Raw genomic sequence first — 23,169 nt, 5'->3', positions numbered from 1 at the left:
CTGTGGTCTTTCCAGCTGTTGCAGGTGTCTTGTAAGGTACATCCCAAATGGGGCGGTGTACTCTATGATGGGTCTGATGAGTGATGAGTAGAGGGGCACAATAACCTCTTTTGTTCTAGATGTGATAATGTCAGAGTGTTGTTCATAATGTTATCATTTCCATGACACTAATAATGAATTGAATTAGGGTGAGGAAGATGAGGATGTTATTGTACCTGAGGAAGGGAAAGGATTCAAGTGAAGGGAATAATAAAGAAGTAACTCAGAAGAATAGGTAAAAAAAAATAAAGATACTGAAAAATATGTGATGAGTTGGATAGTGAAAAATCAGAGGTAGAAGGAGATGTACAGCTGATAAAAATAGTATGAGTAAGGGTAAGAAAAGAGACATTTAAATACAATTCTCCCAAAAATAAAAAGGAGGAAAATAATGTGTCCTTTGTCTCATGTAAACGGTTTGATAAATACAGGGAGGAGACGTGCTATATTGCAATGGTGTAGAAAGTGTGAGGCTGATGTCAGAGCAAGTTTGTTTGTGAACGAGACAGACTGCAGGTTATAGCATTATGTGGGTGAGAGTTGGTGGAATTTGGGAAGAGAAAGATATTCAGGTGTAGTATTTTTGTTTAAGGAGGAAGTTAAACTGTTATATTTTTGTATTATATGTGCAGGTGGAGGGAAAGTTATCAACATAAGATGGGCTGGTGATGTGTATATGTTGGTTGAGATTTATGCGTCAACAGTTTTGATAGAAACAGTAGAGTTATTTGAATGTCTGAAAACATATTTAATGGTTAACATGAGAATTATTATAATTAGGGATTTGAATTGCAGTCTTAGGAAGGAAAATAACAAGTTTGGGATTTTGGGATAGACGTTAGGAAGCTATACGAGGTAATGAAATGTCATAAGTTGAATGTACAGTCTAAATGTGGATGAACACATAAGAAGGGAATCAAAAAAACGAGACTGATTTTTGTGACAGAAAATGTTGCCGAACTAGATGGAGGTTTTATGCTGAATGGGCCTTCAACTTATAGAGCTATTTGGATGGAGTGTGGTACAAATATTGACTTTATAATGGAAGGAAAAGGGGTAAACTTTAAAGCAATGTGAATCAGAAAGCTTTCCAAACAGATATAAATAAGCTATGGGAAAGAGGATTTGTGAATGAGGGCATTTTATACCTCATGGACTGAGTGCTTGGTTGCATTTAAAGTGCAGACTAAAAGTATTTTTTTAATAATGGAGTTAGAGAAGAGAAAATGAAAAACAATGCTATAACAAGATATAAAAACAGATACTAAATAGCCTTGAGGAGAACAGATTTTTTTAATTAAAGAAAATTAGATTTTTAAAGACACTAAAAAGAAATGTGAGAGTTTGTTGTATAGACACAGACATTTTTGCAACATAAGAAAGAAGAGGAATCTCCTTATTTGGCTAAGATAGTGAAGGATGAGGTGGGAATTATAAAGGAAATGATGAATACTAACTGTATTATTAAATATAAACAGGAAGAGAGTATGGACATTATAGAAAGCTATGTGAGAGATGTATATAAATAAATGTGGTGGGAATGAGGCTTGAATGGGAATTAAAAAGGTTGTAGATAAGAAAATAAAATATTTAGAGAAAAGCATTAATTATAATTCGGAATGATTTTACAAAAAGTAAAGGAAGATTCTATGTTGATACAGATGGTATGGGTTATGAAGTGTACAGGCCTGCGAAAGTGTGGCAGAAAAAAATGTTGCTTTTAAAAGTATATGTTGACTGGTTGGAGAAAGATGAAATTAAGGAAGAAATCTGTAAAGGAATTATAAAATTTATTTGAAAAAAGAAAGGGAATTGATGTTAAACTGAAAATTGCAGGCATGTAATGCTAAAAGATGCTGATTATAAGATTTTTATAAAACTTTTGAAGACAAGGTGTAATGAGATGTTACAGGAAGTATTAGTGAAGAGTATTTATGGAGTTAAAGGAAGGTGTAATCCAGATTTATTAGTTTTAATAAGGCAGATTGTGGGTGATGTTATAGGTGGATAGAGCAATGTGAGGATGATTGTATGTGACTCAAAGACAGCTTCTGACTGTGAGGAATATGAGTGTTTATGGAACGTTTTGGAAGAATATAGTTTAAAAGGGAATTGCTCAGTTTATTAAGGTTGATATATATATATATATATATATATATATATATATATATATATATATATATATATAAAACAAGGTATTGAATTATTGGACTGTTTAATTCTGAGATTTGTTTGAAAAGAGGCATAAACAGAGGAGTCCAATTAGTGTTTTTTTTATTTTTATTGGTGTATGAATGTGGTAGGGTCAAAGGAGTTATTAGAAATGAAAAGTGTACAGTATTATGAGAAATGCTGTGGCTGTTTCACGTTTTATATCTTCTGCTGATGATCTTGCTCTGATTGCTAGGAATAAGTTATGAATGGAAGCACTGTTGAGATACCTTGTTAGATGGTTAAGACTTGTTTGGTTACAGTAACATTTTATTTATTTATTTATTTATTTATTTTACATTTGTTGACCGGGAGAATCCGACTGGATAAATGTCCATTTTCAGCGGAGGCCCAGGAAGAAAAGCTCCAGAGTTTGTAAATATACAAAGGCAAGCAAACATATACGGTCATTTAACAAATACAGAGCTCAAGTATAAAACATAACATATTAGAAGTATATAGAGAAAAAAATATATTTTAGCTGCAAATTGTAGTAGCAGAACACGTTAGTTGTATGTCCAGTAATTGGAGACTATATATAATTCACCCATAGATATGTGTAAATTTACAATATTGTGTTTGGGTATGATGGTGTATGAAAAAGTCGGGGAGTACAGTGAGTAGTAGAGAGCTTTCAGGGGTGTAGTAGAACTCCTAGTAGATGAGGTTTGCATACTAAGAAAACTAGTACATACAGTAAATTAATATGGGAGGTTGCTAGAGAAAGTCCTGAGAGAAAAGCAGGCGTAGAAGGTCAACCTGGGGAAAGGCATGGGCATTGTCTATTGATAAATAGATGTTCCTTTAGTAGTTGTTTAAACTTAATGATAGAATTTGCTGAGGTAATATCAGGGGGCAGTGAGTTCCACATTTTGACTCTGTAGTAAGGAAAGAGTGAGTCTCCTGCTGAGTTGTTGGTTCTGGTTACCTTGATTAAGGTCCTGTCACTAGAATGTAGTTGCCTTGGGTTTTCGTGTATTTAAGTACATTAGATAGTGCTGGTATTTTGTCTTGGGTTTTCGTGTATTTAAGTACATTAGATAGTGCTGGTATTTTGTCTTGGGTTTTCGTGTATTTAAGTACATTAGATAGTGCTGGTATTTTGTCTTGGGTTTTCGTGTATTTAAGTACATTAGATAGTGCTGGTATTTTGTCTTGGGTTTTCGTGTATTTAAGTACATTAGATAGTGCTGGTATTTTGTCTTGGGTTTTCGTGTATTTAAGTACATTAGATAGTGCTGGTATTTTGTCTTGGGTTTTCGTGTATTTAAGTACATTAGATAGTGCTGGTATTTTGTCTTGGGTTTTCGTGTATTTTAAGTACATTAGATAGTGCTGGTATTTTGTCTTGGGTTTTCGTGTATTTAAGTACATTAGATAGTGCTGGTATTTTGTCTTGGGTTTTCCTGTATTTTAAGTACATTAGATAGTGCTGGTATTTTGTCTTGGGTTTTCGTGTATTTTAAGTATATTAGATAGTGCTGGTATTTTGTCTTGGGTTTTCGTGTATTTTAAGTACATTAGATAGTGCTGGTATTTTGTCTTGGGTTTTCGTGTATTTAAGTACATTAGATAGTGCTGGTATTTTGTCTTGGGTTTTCCTGTATTTTAAGTACATTAGATAGTGCTGGTATTTTGTGTTGGGTTTTCCTGTATTTTAAGTACATTAGATAGTGCTGGTATTTTGTCTTGGGTTTTCGTGTATTTAAGTACATTAGATAGTGCTGGTATTTTGTCTTGGGTTTTCGTGTATTTTAAGTACATTAGATAGTGCTGGTATTTTGTCTTGGGTTTTCGTGTATTTAAGTACATTAGATAGTGCTGGTATTTTGTCTTGGGTTTTCCTGTATTTTAAGTACATTAGATAGTGCTGGTATTTTGTCTTGGGTTTTCCTGTATTTTAAGTACATTAGATAGTGCTGGTATTTTGTCTTGGGTTTTCCTGTATTTAAGTACATTAGATAGTGCTGGTATTTTGTCTTGGGTTTTCGTGTATTTTAAGTACATTAGATAGTGCTGGTATTTTGTCTTGGGTTTTCGTGTATTTAAGTACATTAGATAGTGCTGGTATTTTGTCTTGGGTTTTCCTGTATTTTAAGTACATTAGATAGTGCTGGTATTTTGTCTTGGGTTTTCCTGTATTTTAAGTACATTAGATAGTGCTGGTATTTTGTCTTGGGTTTTCCTGTATTTTAAGTACATTAGATAGTGCTGGTATTTTGTGTTGGGTTTTCGTGTATTTTAAGTACATTAGATAGTGCTGGTATTTTGTCTTGGGTTTTCCTGTATTTTAAGTACATTAGATAGTGCTGGTATTTTGTCTTGAGTTTTCCTGTATTTTAAGTACATTAGATAGTGCTGGTATTTTGTGTTGGGTTTTCGTGTATTTTAAGTACATTAGATAGTGCTGGTATTTTGTCTTGGGTTTTCGTGTATTTAAGTACATTAGATCGTGCTGGTATTTTGTCTTGGGTTTTCCTGTATTTTAAGTACATTAGATAGTGCTGGTATTTTGTCTTGGGTTTTCCTGTATTTTAAGTACATTAGATAGTGCTGGTATTTTGTCTTGGGTTTTCCTGTATTTTAAGTACATTAGATAGTGCTGGTATTTTGTGTTGGGTTTTCCTGTATTTTAAGTACATTAGATAGTGCTGGTATTTTGTCTTGGGTTTTCCTGTATTTTAAGTACATTAGATCGTGCTGGTATTTTGTCTGGATACAGCAGGAGTTTTTTAGCGAAAACTAGTTGGTGGAAGGTAATGAGATTTGGAAGTTCAAGCCACTAGTTGGTATAGTGAATGGCAGTGATGGGAACGGTAGGGAGTATTTGTGGCAAATCGGGCAATTTGATTGTAACATGTGTCTAGTTTTGTAATTTCTGTTTTGGATAGGTTGGTGAAGACGGGGGCAGCATATAGAAGTGTGGATAGTGGCAGAGGTTGAGCCATAGTAATTTTAGTCTGTTGATTTAGGTACCTTTTATTTTTGTACAGACTGCCTAATTTTCTGTGTATGTTTTTGATGGTTTGATTTATGTGCAGGTCAAACTTCAGTTTGTTGTCAGTTGTAACAACCAGTAGTTTTGTGTGGGAGTCTGAAGAGATAATGGTACAATCATTAGACATAATACTGAAAGAATCAGTGTCTAAGTTGGATTTATTTTGTTTGAAAATTAGTAATTTGGTCTTTTTGGGGTTCAGTAACAGGTTTTTACTGAGAAACCAAGCTTCAGTGGTTTTGAAGACTTGTTGGGTGTTGGAAAGGAGTGTGAGGGGGATGGTGGCTGAGCAGACTAGTGTTGAGTCATCAGCATATTGTATGACAGTTGCATCTTGGGTGATCATATTCAGATCGTTAATGAATATGGAAAATAATAGCTGGCCTAATGTTGATTCTTGTGGGAATCCAGTTGTAATAGGGAGCAGTGTGGATAGTTTGTTATCCCACCTAACTGCTTGCTGTCTACCTATTAGGTAATTTTGAAACCAGGCTAGTGAGTCAGTGGCTAGTCCAAGGTCATTGAGGGAGGCAAGAAGTTTCGGATGGTTGACCATGTCAAAAGCTTTTGAAAGGTCTAAAATATGGCTGATGTTAGTTTGCTTAGATTCCAGTTCTGGTTGATTAAGTTGGTGAAGGAGAGGATGGCAATTGCTGTACTATGGGCTGGTCTAAACCCATACTGGGCAGGAGTGAGAATTTGGATTTACAGTAGGTATTGCATAAGTTGCTAGTAAATACATTTTTCTAATATTTTGGCAAGTGGGGATAATATGGCAATAGGGTGATAGTTGGTAAGGTCTGTTTGTTTGTTTGTGTCTTTCGGCTTTTCCCGGTTAGGGGTTGCCACAGCGGAACTCCGGTCCGCTAATGATTGACAGTTGATTTTTACATACCGGCTTGCCAGGCCTGATGCACAACCTTCAACGAAGGTACGCCCATTCACGCATGTCTCCACGCAGAAGACGCTCTAGCTGAGAATCGAACTGGACAGCGTCTTACTGTGAGGCGACATAAGGTCTGTACAGGTCTTAAATAAAGAAAAGTGCAGAGGTTTAGGGGAAGGAGTAGATATATGAAGGATTCCTTTTTGCAGAAATGAAGTGAGTCTTTTAGGATTCAAATATGAAATTAAGAAGGTGATGGATAAATAACAAGATAGTATAACTGAGAAAATGAAAGATCTTAGAAATTTTTAGAAGTTATTTAGATTATCACATGAGAAAAGGATTATGTAAAAAAATTGTAATTACTGGCAGTGCAGTGCTGCAGCGGTTAACATTGTCACCTCACAGCAAGAGGTCCTCTGGTTTGATTCTTGGCTGGAGTGCCTTCTGTGCGGAGTTTGCATGTTCTCCCTGCGTTCGCGTGGGGGGTTTCCTTCGGGTACTCCGGTTTCCTCCCACAATCCAAAGGCATGCATTTGGAGAATTTCTACCCGGGCCTCTGCTGAAAATAGGCTCTGTCCTAGTCAGACTTTCCCAGTCAACAAATGTTAAATAAATAAAAAAATAAAGTAAATATTGGAAAATAATTATTTGGCTAATGAATTATGTTACCTAGTAATAATGAAAAATAAACACTCTAGGCTGTATTTTCTGTGGGGATTTTAGCTTATATCCAGTTAAGAGGGATATTTTATATTTGAATGAAGAGGATGGAAATTTATGTTTATTAAACCATGTAGTGTATGCTGCTTCTATGAGGTTATTTAATGCTTTAATGAATAATGAGACATTGGTGTTTAATATTTTAAAAGTTAAATATGAAGAGTGGAAAAACTGTAAAGGAAAGGTAAAAAGAAAACGGAATAGTAGAACGGGTGATATCATGGAATATCAGAAGAAAAGTAGGAACTAAAGATGTGAACAAATATGTTAAAGCTATCACATGGAGGAAAATAGATTTAAAAATAGTAGACTATCAATATTTTTATAGAAGTTAGATATACATAAATTACAGGTAAAAGAGAATATGAGGTATAAAATTTGGTCTCAATGGTTATATATTTTAATGAGTTAGAAAGTACATAGCATGTTTTTAGGCTGTAAAAGGGTGAAAAGTTTATGGAAAATGTTATTAAAGGAGTTGTGTATAGGATAAAACATGTTATTATTTGTTTTTATGGGATAAGAATGATTGATAAGTATGTTATTTGTTTTTAAGGGATAAGAATGATTGATAAGTATGTTATTTGTTTTTATGGGATAAGAATGATTGATAAGTATGTTATTATTTGTTTTTATGGGATAAGAATGATTGATAAGTATGATTATTGGTAAGTATGATTATTGATAAGAATGATGATTGATAAGTATGATTATTGATAAGTATGATTATTGATAAGTATGACTATTAATAAGTATGATTATTGATACGTATGATGATTGATTATGATTATTGATAAGTATGATTATTAATAAGTATGATTATTGATAAGTATGATTGATATGTATGATTGATAAGTATGATTATTGATAAGTATGATGTTTGTATTTTTGGTATTGTATGGAATATTTGGAAAGCAAGATCTGGCTGAAGTTTTTGGTAAAATAAGACTGTGGCTGTGGCAATGGGAAGTAATTATGAATAAAATAAGCTGGTGTGTAAATAATGTAAATATTGCATGTTTTTGCATACAATGTGAATAAAGGATCATACTCTTTTTTGATAAGTGCTGTGGGATCTTTCACATTTACCTGAGCTACCAGCAACTCAAGTAGATGGGTTCTTGGTTTAACATATCATCCAAAGGATAACACACTCAGGAGTGCAGCATCCCCCTTACGCTGCACTATACTGTCAACATTTCATCTGTCTGGTGAGGGAATAGAACCCACAGCCTTCTTTACCAAAAGGCAGTGTGCTGCTTGATATACCACTGGCGCTGCGCACTGACACTGCATGACTAGTGTAGTACTTACCTACTATTTCGTGTTTTTAGATTCATAGATTCATAGATTAGTACTAGGCTAAGTGCCCTTGTGAGCCATTTTAAGCCTAGACAATTATCCCTTGTGAGACTCTAACCCTGCACCTTGTGTTTGTAAGGTAAACACCTTAACCATTAGGCCACCCTCCCAACTCTCCCTCTATATTATATTATATTATATTACTTGTATGTTCTGTAGGCTAATTTCAGTAATGTTATCCTTCATATTGTGTCTCCCTTCTGCAAGTCATGAAGCTAAGGAGCTATGAGCGTGGCTGCTGCAGGTAATCCCACTCCTGTGTCAGGTAAGAAGGCTGGAATTGCCTTGCTGTTAGTGGTTCCAACCTCTCCAAGGCAGGCAGCCTTGCTTAACATCCTGCTGCATCCCAGCAGTCAGTGTGGCAGGAAGTGCAGGAGGAAGTTGGTGATGTGATTGCCTGATGGGAGACTGTTCCCATGACTCTCCTTTAGCGTATAGCAGATGTACTTGACCAGCAGGCACTTTTCATTAGGCTACCACAGCAGGGTGTTGTTCCTGTCAGTGGTCACTCTGGCAGATGGCTCATCTTCTGGGTCAGACTCATAGGTTCATAGGTAAATACTAGGTAAACAGTCTGCAGACAACTAAAAACCTAGCAAATAACCCACCAATGATCAAAGGTTAGAATCAAACATTGTACCTTGTGCCTGTAAGGTAAACATCTAAAACATGCCAGCCCCCAAACTTATATTCTTCTAGGCCTGTTTTTAATTTCAGAAGCTTTTAGAACACTTGTAATAAAATTATCACACAGGCATGTTTTGGGTTTTCATTTAAGAGTTGTTTTTGTTTTTCTTTTTCTGTGAGTGCTTTTTGTCTACATGCATGCTCTCAAGGCTCTCTCTATTGGACTCCATCCAATTTGCTCCCAAATGATGGAGATCTTCCTGGATCCACTAGGGTGACATCCACCTGAAGGGATCATCCTGCAGACAGCCATAAGGTTGCTTGTGTTCTTGCCTGCAGCCTAGCTCTGAGGATGTAATTTCTATGTCAGCCTAACCCCACCCCTCGGCAGGGGTAAATATGACTTGCATCACTAAGGGAGGCACTCTGTTTTCCCCTCATTCAAATCTAGGCTCCCGTACACTAGCTGAATAAAAGCTATTGCACATCAGTGGCTTGGAGAACCACATGCCCACCCCAGTCACATGCCATACCTTCTTCCTCCAAAGGACTGCTGCAACATGCACCCAGCTCCACCCCCCCCACCCAAAGGACTGGCATGCCCATACCTCCTACAGCTCTGTCAAGTACCTGAGCCACCTGAGATTAGTCATCAAATCAGAAACTTCCAAGCAACAATTCCTGAATAAATTAACTTAGTTTTCTGGGGAGATATGAATTTAAAAATAAGCTTTTCTTACAAAGAATTTGTTTATATTTGCAAATATAATACATTGTTTCATCTGGGGGTGACTATGGACTACAGTTGGAAGTATCTAATTTGAATTGATGACTAATTAATTAGTTAGTTCATTGATGCTTGTTATTTATTGGTTTGTGGGTTCATTGATGCTTGTTATTTATTGGTTTGTGGGTTCATTGATGCTTGTTATTTATTGGTTTGTGGGTTCATTGATGCTTGTTATTTATTGGTTTGTGGGTTCATTGATGCTTGTTATTTATTGGTTTGTGGGTTCATTGATGCTTGTTATTTATTGGTTTGTGGGTTCATTGATGCTTGTTATTTATTGGTTTGTGGGTTCATTGATGCTTGTTATTTATTGGTTTGTGGGTTCATTGATGCTTGTTATTTATTGGTTTGGGGGGGGGTGTTAAAGCTTTGTTTTTTGATTGTGATTTTATTGTTAGCTCCTTTGAAGGCCTTGCTGAGGCGCCATATGGTTTAATAAAATGTGTGTAGTCTGTGTGTCTGTTGCAGGTTTGTTGTTTTGTCTATTTCCTAGTTTCAAAGTATTTCTGGTATTTTATGTTTTTTATGGTTTTATCTTATTGTAAAAATACACCGCTGATAACATCCCTCGAATTCTTAGGGAAGACACTTTGAGTAGAACAAAATCCACGGTGAAGCATTTTGTTGTTAGTAACTTGGGAGATGGCAGAAGATATAATGACAGGGCTGATAGAAAATGTGCCTTTATAGTCAAGAGAAATGGTCCTTTTCTTGCTTTTGCGGGTTTTGGTAGCACTGGAGTATTTACAGACATGCATAAAATGCAAGGAAAAACTAATGATAAAAGAGACGAATATTTATTTAATATTTTAAGTTTAAAAATTATTCATAGGGGATTGCATGTTTTTAAGCATCCCACAACTTCATTCACTATCTCCAATGAAGAAGAGAAAATATTTCAGCCACAATGGATAGTAGTACATTATCACTGCACTACCAAGTGGGTCTACATACTAATAGAATGGGGATCTATCTAAACAGAAAAGGATTAAGGAAGAAATTGGACAGATCCATGGTGAACTATCAAAGAAGGTCAATTCCTCTCATATAGAGAGAATCTTGCAAATATTAAATATAGACTTAAAACTATGGAATTGCAATTGACCAATCAGAAAGAGAAGAAGTTATATGACAATGCTAAAGCTTTTTGTGAAAATTACATCAACAGCTAATAAAAAGATAATAGGGGAGACAAAGGCAATCTCATTTTCCCACAATAAAAGTCTACTGAAGTCTGCATATAGCCTTTCAGATGGGACTAGCTATACTGCAGAGTGGGAAAGTGAAGGGAAGGATTTTTTACCTTTAATGGAACCAAAGGAGTCTAAGAACATAGCAAAATGATTTTGCCGGGGACAAAAAAGAAGGGCAATACTATGGTGGCAGTAAAAATGGGGATGTAATGGAGCAAATAACGATAGCAATGAGAGACAGCAATACCACCAGAACAAAAGATAAAAGGGGCAATAAGTTAAAGCTTGTTATTGTAAGTGACGGTGCACGTTTCTACCTTCTTCCATCTCAATGCGATGTGACAGATTATAATATTATTTTTCAGTTATAAATATTTCAGCATGCTACTTAACAGGCCACCAGTTTTCTATACTTAAATATAGACTGAAATATATAGCCACTGTTTTGCCATGTTTACATTATATGAAAATAGAACCTTTTAAACTGGTTCATAAATTACACCTGCTATATTGTTTTTCAAAACAGAATCTTAGAATTTTTCTGACAAATTAAACAGTGATAAAAGTTAAGAACAGGACTCTTTGGAAAGATTTTAGTGATGGAGTGAGATTCAATAAACTCCATTTAGGCTTCTCGCAGAACCTACACAGAGTGCGTGTCTTAGCACAATGGTGTTTGAGGCGTATCATCATGCAATGCATATTAACAAGGTGCAGCGCTCTTCAGCTAGGTTTTGCGGCTCACAAGTGTTGCTAGAAGTGAAACCTTTTTAATCGAATGCGGATAGCAGTTCTGTGTAAAGAAGAGCAGCTACTGTGCACCCATACCTATCAACTGCACAGATTTTTGCAGAATGTCCAGATTTTTGCCTCAAGTATTTGGTCTGTTTGTCATAAAATCTCTGGTTTTTCTGGCAAATTAAGGAGGGTTGAAGTCACTAAATAATGACTGAATGATGACATATATTTGAGTTTCAGACTTTATTTCCTTCAGAAAATGTATGCAAGCACAAAATCCTGTTATTCTAACAGCTTTCTAAGCTTATAAGGGCAGTATTTAAAATCTGTCCCTATTTTTGTGCCTTTGTCCCCCCATTATTTTAGGCATCGTCCAGATTTCTTGCTTAAAGAAGTTGAGAGGTATGTAGCTGTCATTTTGTTAGTGCAACACATCTGCACAGAGGCAAACTTAATCAGAGGACAAATAACCAGTAATAGCCACATATTTGACCATAGATGTCACATAGGAATATGTTAGAATGTAACACTCTCAAACTGTTACAGTGAGAAATGTGGCAAAGCCACAGCAATGGGGGAACAACGGGCCAGAAATAGGTACAGATGTCTAATATTGCACTTCCAAACTTAGGAAGTTTCTAGAATATATAGGTTGCCAGTAAACAAATGAGCAAAAAGGAGAACACAAGCCCCAGTCCAAGAATATATAGGTTGTACATTAGCATGAACTTTCTGAAGAGCATGAAGTTTGAAACTCAAATGTCAGTCATCAGTTTCTGACTGCACTCTGCAATGACATGCCATTGATTTGCCAGGAAAAAAAATGTTATGAGGAAAAGATCACAAATATGACACAAAAACTGCACATTCTGCGCAAATCAGGACAGAACAAATGTATATATTACTGAGTCACATCAGTCCAGAGATCATGCCACTGACATGGCAGCAAGCCACATATCTGATAAGGAAAACATCTGAACATTGTGGAAATATCTGGACAGTTGAGAGGTTTGAATGTGAAGTATATGGTCTAAACACAGTACAGGACAGTGTACCTACATTGCAGAGTATTGTGATATCCCATTCCTGGTACACTGTTCTGAAGCTGAGTTAATGATCTGTAACAAGTTATGGGACTGCTATGCAAAATAATCACTAAGGGGAAGTGTGTGTATTGAATAGGTATGCACAGATGAACTGTAGGAATGAACACAGGGAATGAGTACAGGTGAAAACCCTGCATGTACAGCAGAGGAGGGCATGTCAATGTAAGATGGTTGTAGCAGCAACACCAAACACATATCTATATGGTACAGTACAAGCTGTACAGTGAAAATGTGTTGTCTGTGACTGTCACACAAGGTGACATAACAATGGGGAGGATGTGTGTGTAAGATAAACATCCTTACATGAATAATGCAGAGAATATCTTTCATGGATCTTACATACAATTCGGGTAGTGTGCTTATTGGGTGCAAACTGTTATACCTGAATATGAGTGTACTCTCAGCAGTGGTCTCCAGCAAGGTGACCACAGATATAGGATCATGGTAAGCATTACAAGAACCAACCACAATCATGGACAATATCAGAATAACATCACTACTAATCCCATGCCTGTTACATATATATATATATATATATATATATATATATATATATATATATATATATATATATATATATATGTGTGTGTGTGTGTGTGTGTGATGTGGAGTGATAATAGAGAAGCCTGCACACACACTTGACAACTATTATGATATATTTTCGACTAATAAAGGATTAATAAAGGATTTTCGACTGGAAACAGACTGCCTGCCTTGCTTGGATTACTTTCGAATACTTAGTAATGCTGTAGAATTATATATTTTCTATTATTACTTTTTGGCTTGACGAGTTTACGTTCGCTACTTCTACTACTATTGTCTGATCTGATTAATATACAGTGATTAACTAGAAATATATGGACTGAAAATCTTCCACACAGAGAAGTTTCTTACACTGTTTTATTTTTAGACCCACTACACTTTAGTGGGTTGTTTTGAGACTTCAGGGATACCACAGAGATTACTTGTTTTTTTTTTGTTTTTTATTTTTTTTCCATACCTCCTTACTTTGGAATTAAGACCCCTGCTTTTACCTCTCCCAGTTGCCTTTTTCCCACTGAGCACTGGATGGCAGCATTCTACCATAGCTTTTAAATATCTAGCCTAGAAGCCCTAATCCTTTTCGTAGTGACTATTACTGTCATAATCCCCTTGCTAAAGGATTTAAATTTGAATATCACCTTCATAATCTTTTTGCTAAATTTTTGTATTGTTAACAGTTTGCTTTACCTTTATTCTCCCCCTAATTTCAACAGTTTAAAGCCAAAACACTAAAGACAGCTGATACTGTTTTTTGTTGTACTTACCTTCCAGCTCTAACAGTCAAATGGTTTCAATCTTACTTAGAAAACAGACAGCAAGCAGTCCTCTGGGACAATGAACTGTCCTTTCTGCTCCCTATTACTCTCGGAGTCCCACAAGGATCAATTTTGGGACCGCTCCTCTTTACTATATTCATTAACAATCTGTCAGCCTCTCTTCCTCAAACCACCTGTAAATAATATGCTGATGACTCAACCTTAATCTGTGCTGCCTCCTCGCCCTCCCAACGTCAAGACACACACCCAAAAAATATTTACCTTTGAGGAAAACTGGTTCCATCAACGCTGTCTCCTCCTTAACCCTAAAAAAACTAAGTTACTGTTGTTCACTCCCACTCAGAAGTCCCCCGCCATAAACTTCACAGTCATCTCTAAAAATGGTACATTAATAGCTCCTGATGCAATCTTAATTTTGACACTCATATCAATCTAACTATCAAATCGGTTAATAGAAAACTGGGCTCCCTGTACAAAATTAAATCCTTTCTTACTCCTTCAGCCAGGACTACTATTGCCCAAACTCACCTAATCTCTACCCTACTCTATGCCTCACCAATCTATACAAACCTCTCCAAAAGCAATATAAATAAGTTGGCAACATCTTATAACAACATAGCCAGATTTGCCACTAATGCCCCATTTCGTACCCACCACTGCAAAAAGCTCAAACTTTTTGGATGGTTAGAACTGCATAGTCAGTTTCTTTTTCAGCAACTCATAATCATTCACAAGATCCTGCATTATCCCTCAAATACTCCCATACTGAGAAACCTTATTAGCCCCTATCAAAATCTTTTAACCTTACGATCTGCTAACAGAGTACTTGTCTCTACCCTAAAATCCAATAACAAATCTGGGGACTGCCTGTCTACTAACTCAATTGGTATCCCGTGAAACAAACTTCCAAGAGAACTAACATCCCTGACATCCACTCCTCTTTTCAAACAACAACTTAAAACCTTCCTAAAATCACAATGGCTATGTCCATGCTCACATCCTGACTGACACTGTCTCCCTTTTGCTTCTCATTTTTAAGTTTATTGGTACTGGATTCCTCCTGCTTTGATTATTTCCCTTTTTTAACTATTCCTAAAGAATTTTTGTTTAACTATGTAATACCTCTCTGTGTTATGTTATTCTCTATGACTGTACTTGTAAAAATATGTATATTAATTATGTTTAAAGTTTAAGTTGAGTCTTAATAGTCAAAAATCCTTTTTAACTATGTTTTCAAAATTTCATTACTGCATTTGGAGCTTTTCTCCCTGGGCCTCTGCTGAAAATGGACATATATCCAGTCGGACTTTTACGGTCAACAAATGTAAAATAAAATAAAAAATAAAATAAATAAAGCTGGAGTTTATTATAAATGCAGACTCCTTTAGGAGAATGAGCTTAATGTCCCTAATTCCCAGGAAACATGGGCTAGACTCCTACTGTTACCCAGCTATGCAACAAAATCCACAAAATTTAGATTTTTTTTTGGCTATCATACAAATTCTTTTATACCCTCCTTAGTTAGCTAGACCCCCCCCCCCCGACTGCTCCTTACTATTGTAGTTGCAGAAATCAGGAAGTACTCCCCTTACATTTTGGAGTTGTTCTGGACTGTGGCAATTCAAGAGGTATCTATTAAAAAAAGCTACAGGCCTCTTGGAATGGTTCCCCTAAGCTTTACCCCAGAATTATGTTTCCTAGGTATTATGGATGAGTCATTGTTTTCCAGGGCGAATGTGGTAGTCACCATTAATTTAGTAAAGTTACTGGAAAAGAAATCTATTACTAAAAAAGTAGAAATGGCACTCATCCACATTCTGCAGAATTTTGTGATATTGTTGAAAGAGGTTAAACACCTCAAGATATCATGCTTTTGTGTGTCTTTGCAACTCTCTTCTTATTGCAAAATGGCAATTGTTGCCAGAATGACTCCTTTAATTAAGGTTGTTTTATTTGCTAAAACCAGAAAGAATCACTGCTCCAATGTTCACCAAAACACCAAAATACAGAACAGTTTGAAGAAAGCACAAATCCGTAATCCACACGAAATGCTTTAATACAACGACTCTTCAGTCCAATAAAACGTAGAAACAATAAAAATTAACTATACAGTCCACTAACGCAATTACACCAGCACTGCGTTTTTGTTTGAACAACTTCATCAGATGGAGACAAATGCATACCTACACAGAAACACTCCATATATATTCATCAAAATAATTAAACAATTAGTTAATTAAAAGGGAAAACAAGGTACTTAAACATTTAAAGGGCTAAAACTCATAATGCATTCAACACATACATTAAATATAGTGAATTCCCCCCAAACAATCCTATTATTTTAATAAATAAATTAATATTAAAACCAAAACTTAATAAAAACTTTGTAATAACTTAATCTAATGATAACATATTAAATTCTTTAAAACAACCAGCTAAACCATTACAGCATGTGGTATCCTATACTACCAAAACTTTATAATAAAAACTGATTTTAATATACATTTAAAATAAGGTAAAATATAGAGAAATAAAATTGCATAAAATGAAGACACTTAAAGCTTAGCTGATCTCAGCTTAAGTACAGGTGCTAAAGAGATGGCATCATTTAAACCTGGAGGTTTATTTGCCTCCAAGGAAAGCTGCCACAACAGCTCTTTATATTCAATCGAAGTTTCCCATGGGCCACCCTTACATCCTTTTCCACCACTTCCAATACAGAGAAGCTAAATTTAGCATCCTGACAAATTAATTTATGTCGGTATAAAGCATTATTAGTACATTTTGTTCTTATCTCATAATAATGCTCGTATATTCTGTTCTTTAACTTTCTTTCCGATTTCCCTATATAAAATGCATCACAATGGTCACACAAACCTAAATACACTATCCCAGAGGTATGGCAGTTAGCAAAATATTTGCTCTGAATCAATCTATCCCTGCTCCCTACAAATATTGTTTGCTTGGTACAAATATATGGGTATTGGGAACACCTTCCACATTTAAAGGTTCCTAATTTACCTTCCTTAACTTTTTCATACCATATTTACCCTCTAGGATAGTCTTTAAGCTTTTGCCCCTTCTATATGTACATTTCAAAGGTTCTTCAAAGATACATTTCAAGTCCGAAATCTGACCAAACCTACACCATTCTTCCTCCAAAATCCTCCTAATTCTAGGTGCACTACCATTATAATCCACTACAAAATTGCCTGTACCCTCATTATTAAGCTTTATAGATTTTGTCTCATTCAAGACAAAATTTAAACCCAAAATGGGTTTAAATTTGTCATATCTACCTTCCCTAACTTCTCTTTCTATAGCCTCAATAAGATCTTTAGGGTAGCCTCGATCCATAAACATATTGTGCAAAGTTAAACACTCATCCTCGAAATCACTCTCTCTTGATGTCATACGGCTACCCCTCACATATTGCCCCTTAACAATACCTTTTTTCTGATGGTAAGGGTGAGCACTATTAAAAGCCAAATAAGAATTCGAAAATGTTGGCTTTCTAAAAATCTTTGAATAAAAACAACCATCTCCTTTGCCTATAGAAATATCCAAATAATTTAAAAATTCCTTATCCTCTTTATAAGTAAATTTTAAAAAGTCAGTGGACTCTGAGATATGCTTAAAAAATTCTAAAAATTCATCCTTCGTACCCACCCATAAAAAGCACATATCATCCAAAAAACGCTTATAAAATTTCCAATTGTGGGCATATTTTGAATTGATAATAATTTTTTCTTCCCGAGCTGATAAAATAATATTGACATATGTGGGGGCACATCTTGCACCCATCCCTACACCCTGAATCTGCTTAAAAAATTCTCCCTCATAATGAATAAAATTATTATTTAAAACTAATTCCATAAAAACTAAGATCAGATAAAATTCATTATTGTTAAATTTACCATATTTAATCAGGGCTTCTTCAAACCACACCATCCCCTCATTGTGTGGTATAGAGGAAAAAAGATCCACTATATCAATAGTTATAAAAGTAACATTGTCATCATAAAAATCCTGAGTTATACTACGCAATAGGTCCCAAGAGTCTTTTACAGTCCCCTGGCCTACCATAGAAAGAGACTTAAGCTTTACATCCAACCATCTCGCCAATGGTGCAGTAACTGACCCCTCCGAAGCAACAATAGGTCTCAAAGCGGGGTTTTCCAAGTCTTTATGCACTTTTGGTATCCCAAAAATGGTGGGGACCTTGGGTTTCTCAACGTGAAGGTATTTAAAAGTTTCAACATCAATTGAGCGTTCCATAAGTAAGTCATTTAAAACCACATATATTTTCTTATTACCTATATTAATCTCATTTAAAGAGGCTCTGACATATTTATCTAAATCATCTAAAATTTCCATCATCTTAGCTTCATATAATATATTATCCATAATAACAGAACCTCCACCTTTATCTGGTTTCATAACTCTCACTGTAGTATCCTCCCTAATTTCCTTTAAAAACCCATATTCTTCCTTAGTGAGGTTATAATTAATATTGTTCCTTGAGAGCTCAGCTCTAAGTCTACTCTCCATTATGGCCTCAAAATTTCTTAATTGTGGGTGTAAAGGCGGGTTAAACAAACTTTTCCTTTTCAAAACCTCACAATTCTGCCCAGTACTAGCGTGTCCCTGAAAAAACAGTTCTAAATTTTTCTTCCTTAAAAATAACTTAAGGTCAATCAACACCTTACTAATATCCGCCTCTTGGGACCTATTGCGTAGTATAACTCAGGATTTTTATGATGACAATGTTACTTTTATAACTATTGATATAGTGGATCTTTTTTCCTCTATACCACACAATGAGGGGATGGTGTGGTTTGAAGAAGCCCTGATTAAATATGGTAAATTTAACAATAATGAATTTTATCTGATCTTAGTTTTTATGGAATTAGTTTTAAATAATAATTTTATTCATTATGAGGGAGAATTTTTTAAGCAGATTCAGGGTGTAGGGATGGGTGCAAGATGTGCCCCCACATATGTCAATATTATTTTATCAGCTTGGGAAGAAAAATTTATTATCAATTCAAAATATGCCCACAATTGGAAATTTTATAAGCGTTTTTTGGATGATATGTGCTTTTTATGGGTGGGTACGAAGGATGAATTTTTAGAATTTTTTAAGCATATCTCAGAGTCCACTGACTTTTTAAAATTTACTTATAAAGAGGATAAGGATTTTGTTAATTATTTGGATATTTCTATAGGCAAAGGAGATGGTTGTTTTTATTCAAAGATTTTTAGAAAGCCAACATTTTCAAATTCTTATTTGGCTTTTAATAGTGCTCACCCTTACCATCAGAAAAAAGGTATTGTTAAGGGGCAATATGTGAGGGGTAGCCGTATGACATCAAGAGAGAGTGATTTCGAGGATGAGTGTTTAACTTTGCACAATATGTTTATGGATCGAGGCTACCCTAAAGATCTTATTGAGGCTATAGAAAGAGAAGTTAGGGAAGGTAGATATGACAAATTTAAACCCATTTTGGGTTTAAATTTTGTCTTGAATGAGACAAAATCTATAAAGCTTAATAATGAGGGTACAGGCAATTTTGTAGTGGATTATAATGGTAGTGCACCTAGAATTAGGAGGATTTTGGAGGAAGAATGGTGTAGGTTTGGTCAGATTTCGGACTTGAAATGTATCTTTGAAGAACCTTTGAAATGTACATATAGAAGGGGCAAAAGCTTAAAGACTATCCTAGAGGGTAAATATGGTATGAAAAAAGTTAAGGAAGGTAAATTAGGAACCTTTAAATGTGGAAGGTGTTCCCAATACCCATATATTTGTACCAAGCAAACAATATTTGTAGGGAGCAGGGATAGATTGATTCAGAGCAAATATTTTGCTAACTGTCATACCTCTGGGATAGTGTATTTAGGTTTGTGTGACCATTGTGATGCATTTTATATAGGGAAATCGGAAAGAAAGTTAAAGAACAGAATATACGAGCATTATTATGAGATAAGAACAAAATGTACTAATAATGCTTTATACCGACATAAATTAATTTGTCAGGATGCTAAATTTAGCTTCTCTGTATTGGAAGTGGTGGAAAAGGATGTAAGGGGTGGCCCATGGGAAACTTCGATTGAATATAAAGAGCTGTTGTGGCAGCTTTCCTTGGAGGCAAATAAACCTCCAGGTTTAAATGATGCCATCTCTTTAGCACCTGTACTTAAGCTGAGATCAGCTAAGCTTTAAGTGTCTTCATTTTATGCAATTTTATTTCTCTATATTTTACCTTATTTTAAATGTATATTAAAATTAGTTTTTATTATAAAGTTTTGGTAGTATAGGATACCACATGCTGTAATGGTTTAGCTGGTTGTTTTAAATAATTTAATATGTTATCATTAGATTAAGTTATTACAAAGTTTTTATTAAGTTTTGGTTTTAATATTAATTTATTTATTAAAATAATAGGATTGTTTGGGGGGAATTCACTATATTTAATGTATGTGTTGAATGCATTATGAGTTTTAGCCCTTTAAATGTTTAAGTACCTTGTTCTCCCTTTTAATTAACTAATTGTTTAATTATTTTGATGAATATATATGGAGTGTTTCTGTGTAGGTATGCATTTGTCTCCATCTGATGAAGTTGTTCAAACAAAAACGCAGTGCTGGTGTAATCGCATTAGTGGACTGTATAGTCAATTTTTATTGTTTCTACGTTTTATTGGACTGAAGAGTCGTTGTATTAAAGCATTTTGTGTGGATTACGGATTTGTGCTTTCTTCAAACTGCTCTGTATTTTGGTGTTTTGTTTTATTTGCTGTTAATATTTATTGGCATGCAATGATTAATACCCACTGAAATTATGGTCCTTATAGCAGATTGATCAATAGGAGAAATATAAAAAGTAAGTTCCTACAGCTGCACACCACACAGTACTTCATTTGGTAATATAATAATTCACAATAGTTTGACTCATTTGAAAATAAGTTCTAGTCTATTCCATTGTTGCTAATCATTGACTATGTCAATAAATGTTGTTTCAAAAAAAAAAAATTTAAGTATGACAAACAGACTTTATACATTCTATTTTCTTAGTGCACAGAAACTGCTAATAGAATGACAGGTGTCATTCACTAACATCTGAACAACTGCCCCGTTTGTAACACAGACAGACTACACAAGACTTGCTAATCTTGCAGTGTTGTAACATCCCTACCTGGAAACATGTGGAGTGGTAAGTAAGGGTCACAGTGATGGCCTGTGCAAACCAGAACAGCATCAAAAATATCTGTCTTCTGCTCTCCTCTCTTGTTTTTGATAGTCACATCCCACTGACCAGTTGTAAGGAAATCAGGACGTTTTTTCACACTGCAAACGTTGGTCTGAAAATAAATATTTGCATTTTGAGCTTTAAATATTTACATTTCAACAACAGTCACTACAGTATTTAGGAATATAAATGTCATGGCAAACATATGCTAATGATTCTACTTCCATATCTGCCATTCCAGTGTTTCTCAAGAGTTACAAAGATGTCTTAAATACCAAGAAGCAGCCAAACAATTTTAATACTAAGAAATGGTTTTAAAAATGTATGAAATCTCTTCCTAAATAATCCAGACATTTTAAACATTCTTTCTTCCTTCAAAAGAATTTAATACATTTTAGAAGTAAGCCATTCCAGTGTATCTACTGTAGGGATTTAATACACCCCTAAGGAACATAAATATACTCATACTGAAATTCTAATACAGTGCTACACCGAGGGTGGTTTATCTTAAATTTATATAATACATGCAGAGCTGTTATGTCTTTGGCCTAAATGTACAGTCACATTAAAATATTAATAAATTAATTGAGACTACAGCGGCTAGGCAGAGCAGCTGTACGTAGAGACTTCATGCTGAGTCTGTATGTGTGTACACTGATGTATGTGTTTCATGCTGAGTCTGTATCTGTGTATACTGATGTATGTCTTTCATGCTGAATCCGTATGTGTGTATACTGCTGTTATACTGTGGTTATACTTTTTTTTGGTGTGGCCGCAGCAGCGATGAACATCATGATGCAGGAGTGGGTTTCACCAGAAGATCTAATCTGATAAGCAAATTAGCCAGTCTCCGTAAAGGATTCAATGACCGACTCATGTCTCTGCGACCCCCCCCTTAAAGGAAAGTGCCATGCCACCTTCATCAGTATATATGCCCCCACCATGACAAATCCAGAGGAAATTAAAGACAAGTTTTATGAAGACTTGGAGTCCCTCATAGCATCTGTGCCCAAGGTGGATAACCTCATCATCTTAGGCGACTTCAGTGCCAGAGTTGGTGCAGACTACCAGACATGGGAGGGTGTCATTGGGAGGAATAGAGTCAGCAAAAGTAACAGCAATGGTCATCTACTTCTGAAGACCTGCACAGCTCATGACCTGTTGATCACAAACGCAGTCTTCCGCCTACCCAACCGTAGCAAGATGTCCTGGATGCATCCACGCAGCAAGCACTGGCATCTCATTGGTTATGTTATAGTAAGGAGAAGGGACAGGCAGGATGTTAGAGTGACTAAGGATATGTGTGGCGCAGACTGTTGGACAGGCCACAGACTCATCCTCTCAGAACTCAACATGCACATTCAGCCTGGGTGATGCCCACAAGGGAAAAAGACCAATAGGTGCCTGAATGTCAGCAAGTTAGAACAGAACTCTGTGTGCCAGAACATCAGGGAGGACCTCAACAGTAAGCTTGACCAACTCAGCTTTGGCACAAACAGTGCAGAAGAGGACTGGGCAGGCTTTAGGGATGTGGTCTACAGCACTTCTCTCGCTCATTTGGACCTGAACACCCGCAAACATCAGGACTGGTTTGATGATAATGATGAAGACTTTCAGAAGCTGCTGGATGCGAAGCATGAAGCCTTCAGATCCCTCCAGCAAGACACTACATCCATCTTCAAGAAAGTAGCCTACAAATCCGTCAAAAGCAAGGTGCAAGCAAAGCTCAGAGAGAAATAAGACTCCTAGCTCAGCAGAAAGGCAGATGAGATCCAGAAGTACACTGATAGCAACAACTTCAAGCTTTTCTACCATGCCCTGAAGACCATCTATGGGCCACAGTCCTCTGGAACATCATCACTGCTCAGTGCCGATGAGCCCACCCTGCTCACTGACAAGAAAGCCATCCTGGAAAGATGGGCTGA

At 35.8% G+C, this 23,169-nt stretch overlaps 1 protein-coding gene across 1 annotated transcript in view; it reads right to left on the bottom strand.

The window, feature by feature from the left end:
• LOC122813116 (flavin-containing monooxygenase 5-like) overlaps window positions 1-23,169 on the bottom strand; it is a 263,343-nt gene that overhangs the window by 141,070 nt on the left and 99,104 nt on the right. Inside the window, exon 4 of the mRNA XM_044085249.1 lies at window positions 21,191-21,356. Coding sequence (XP_043941184.1) covers window positions 21,191-21,356 — 166 coding nt within the window. The remainder of the gene's footprint in view (window positions 1-21,190; window positions 21,357-23,169) is intronic.

The sequence above is a fragment of the Protopterus annectens genome, chromosome 10.part0, assembly GCF_019279795.1.
Source record: "Protopterus annectens isolate FY-2018-M chromosome 10.part0, PAN1.0, whole genome shotgun sequence".
NCBI classification, from domain to species: domain Eukaryota; kingdom Metazoa; phylum Chordata; order Ceratodontiformes; family Protopteridae; genus Protopterus; species Protopterus annectens.
Note: the sequence above shows the minus strand (reverse complement) of the source record. Positions and strands in the feature narration are given on the sequence as shown.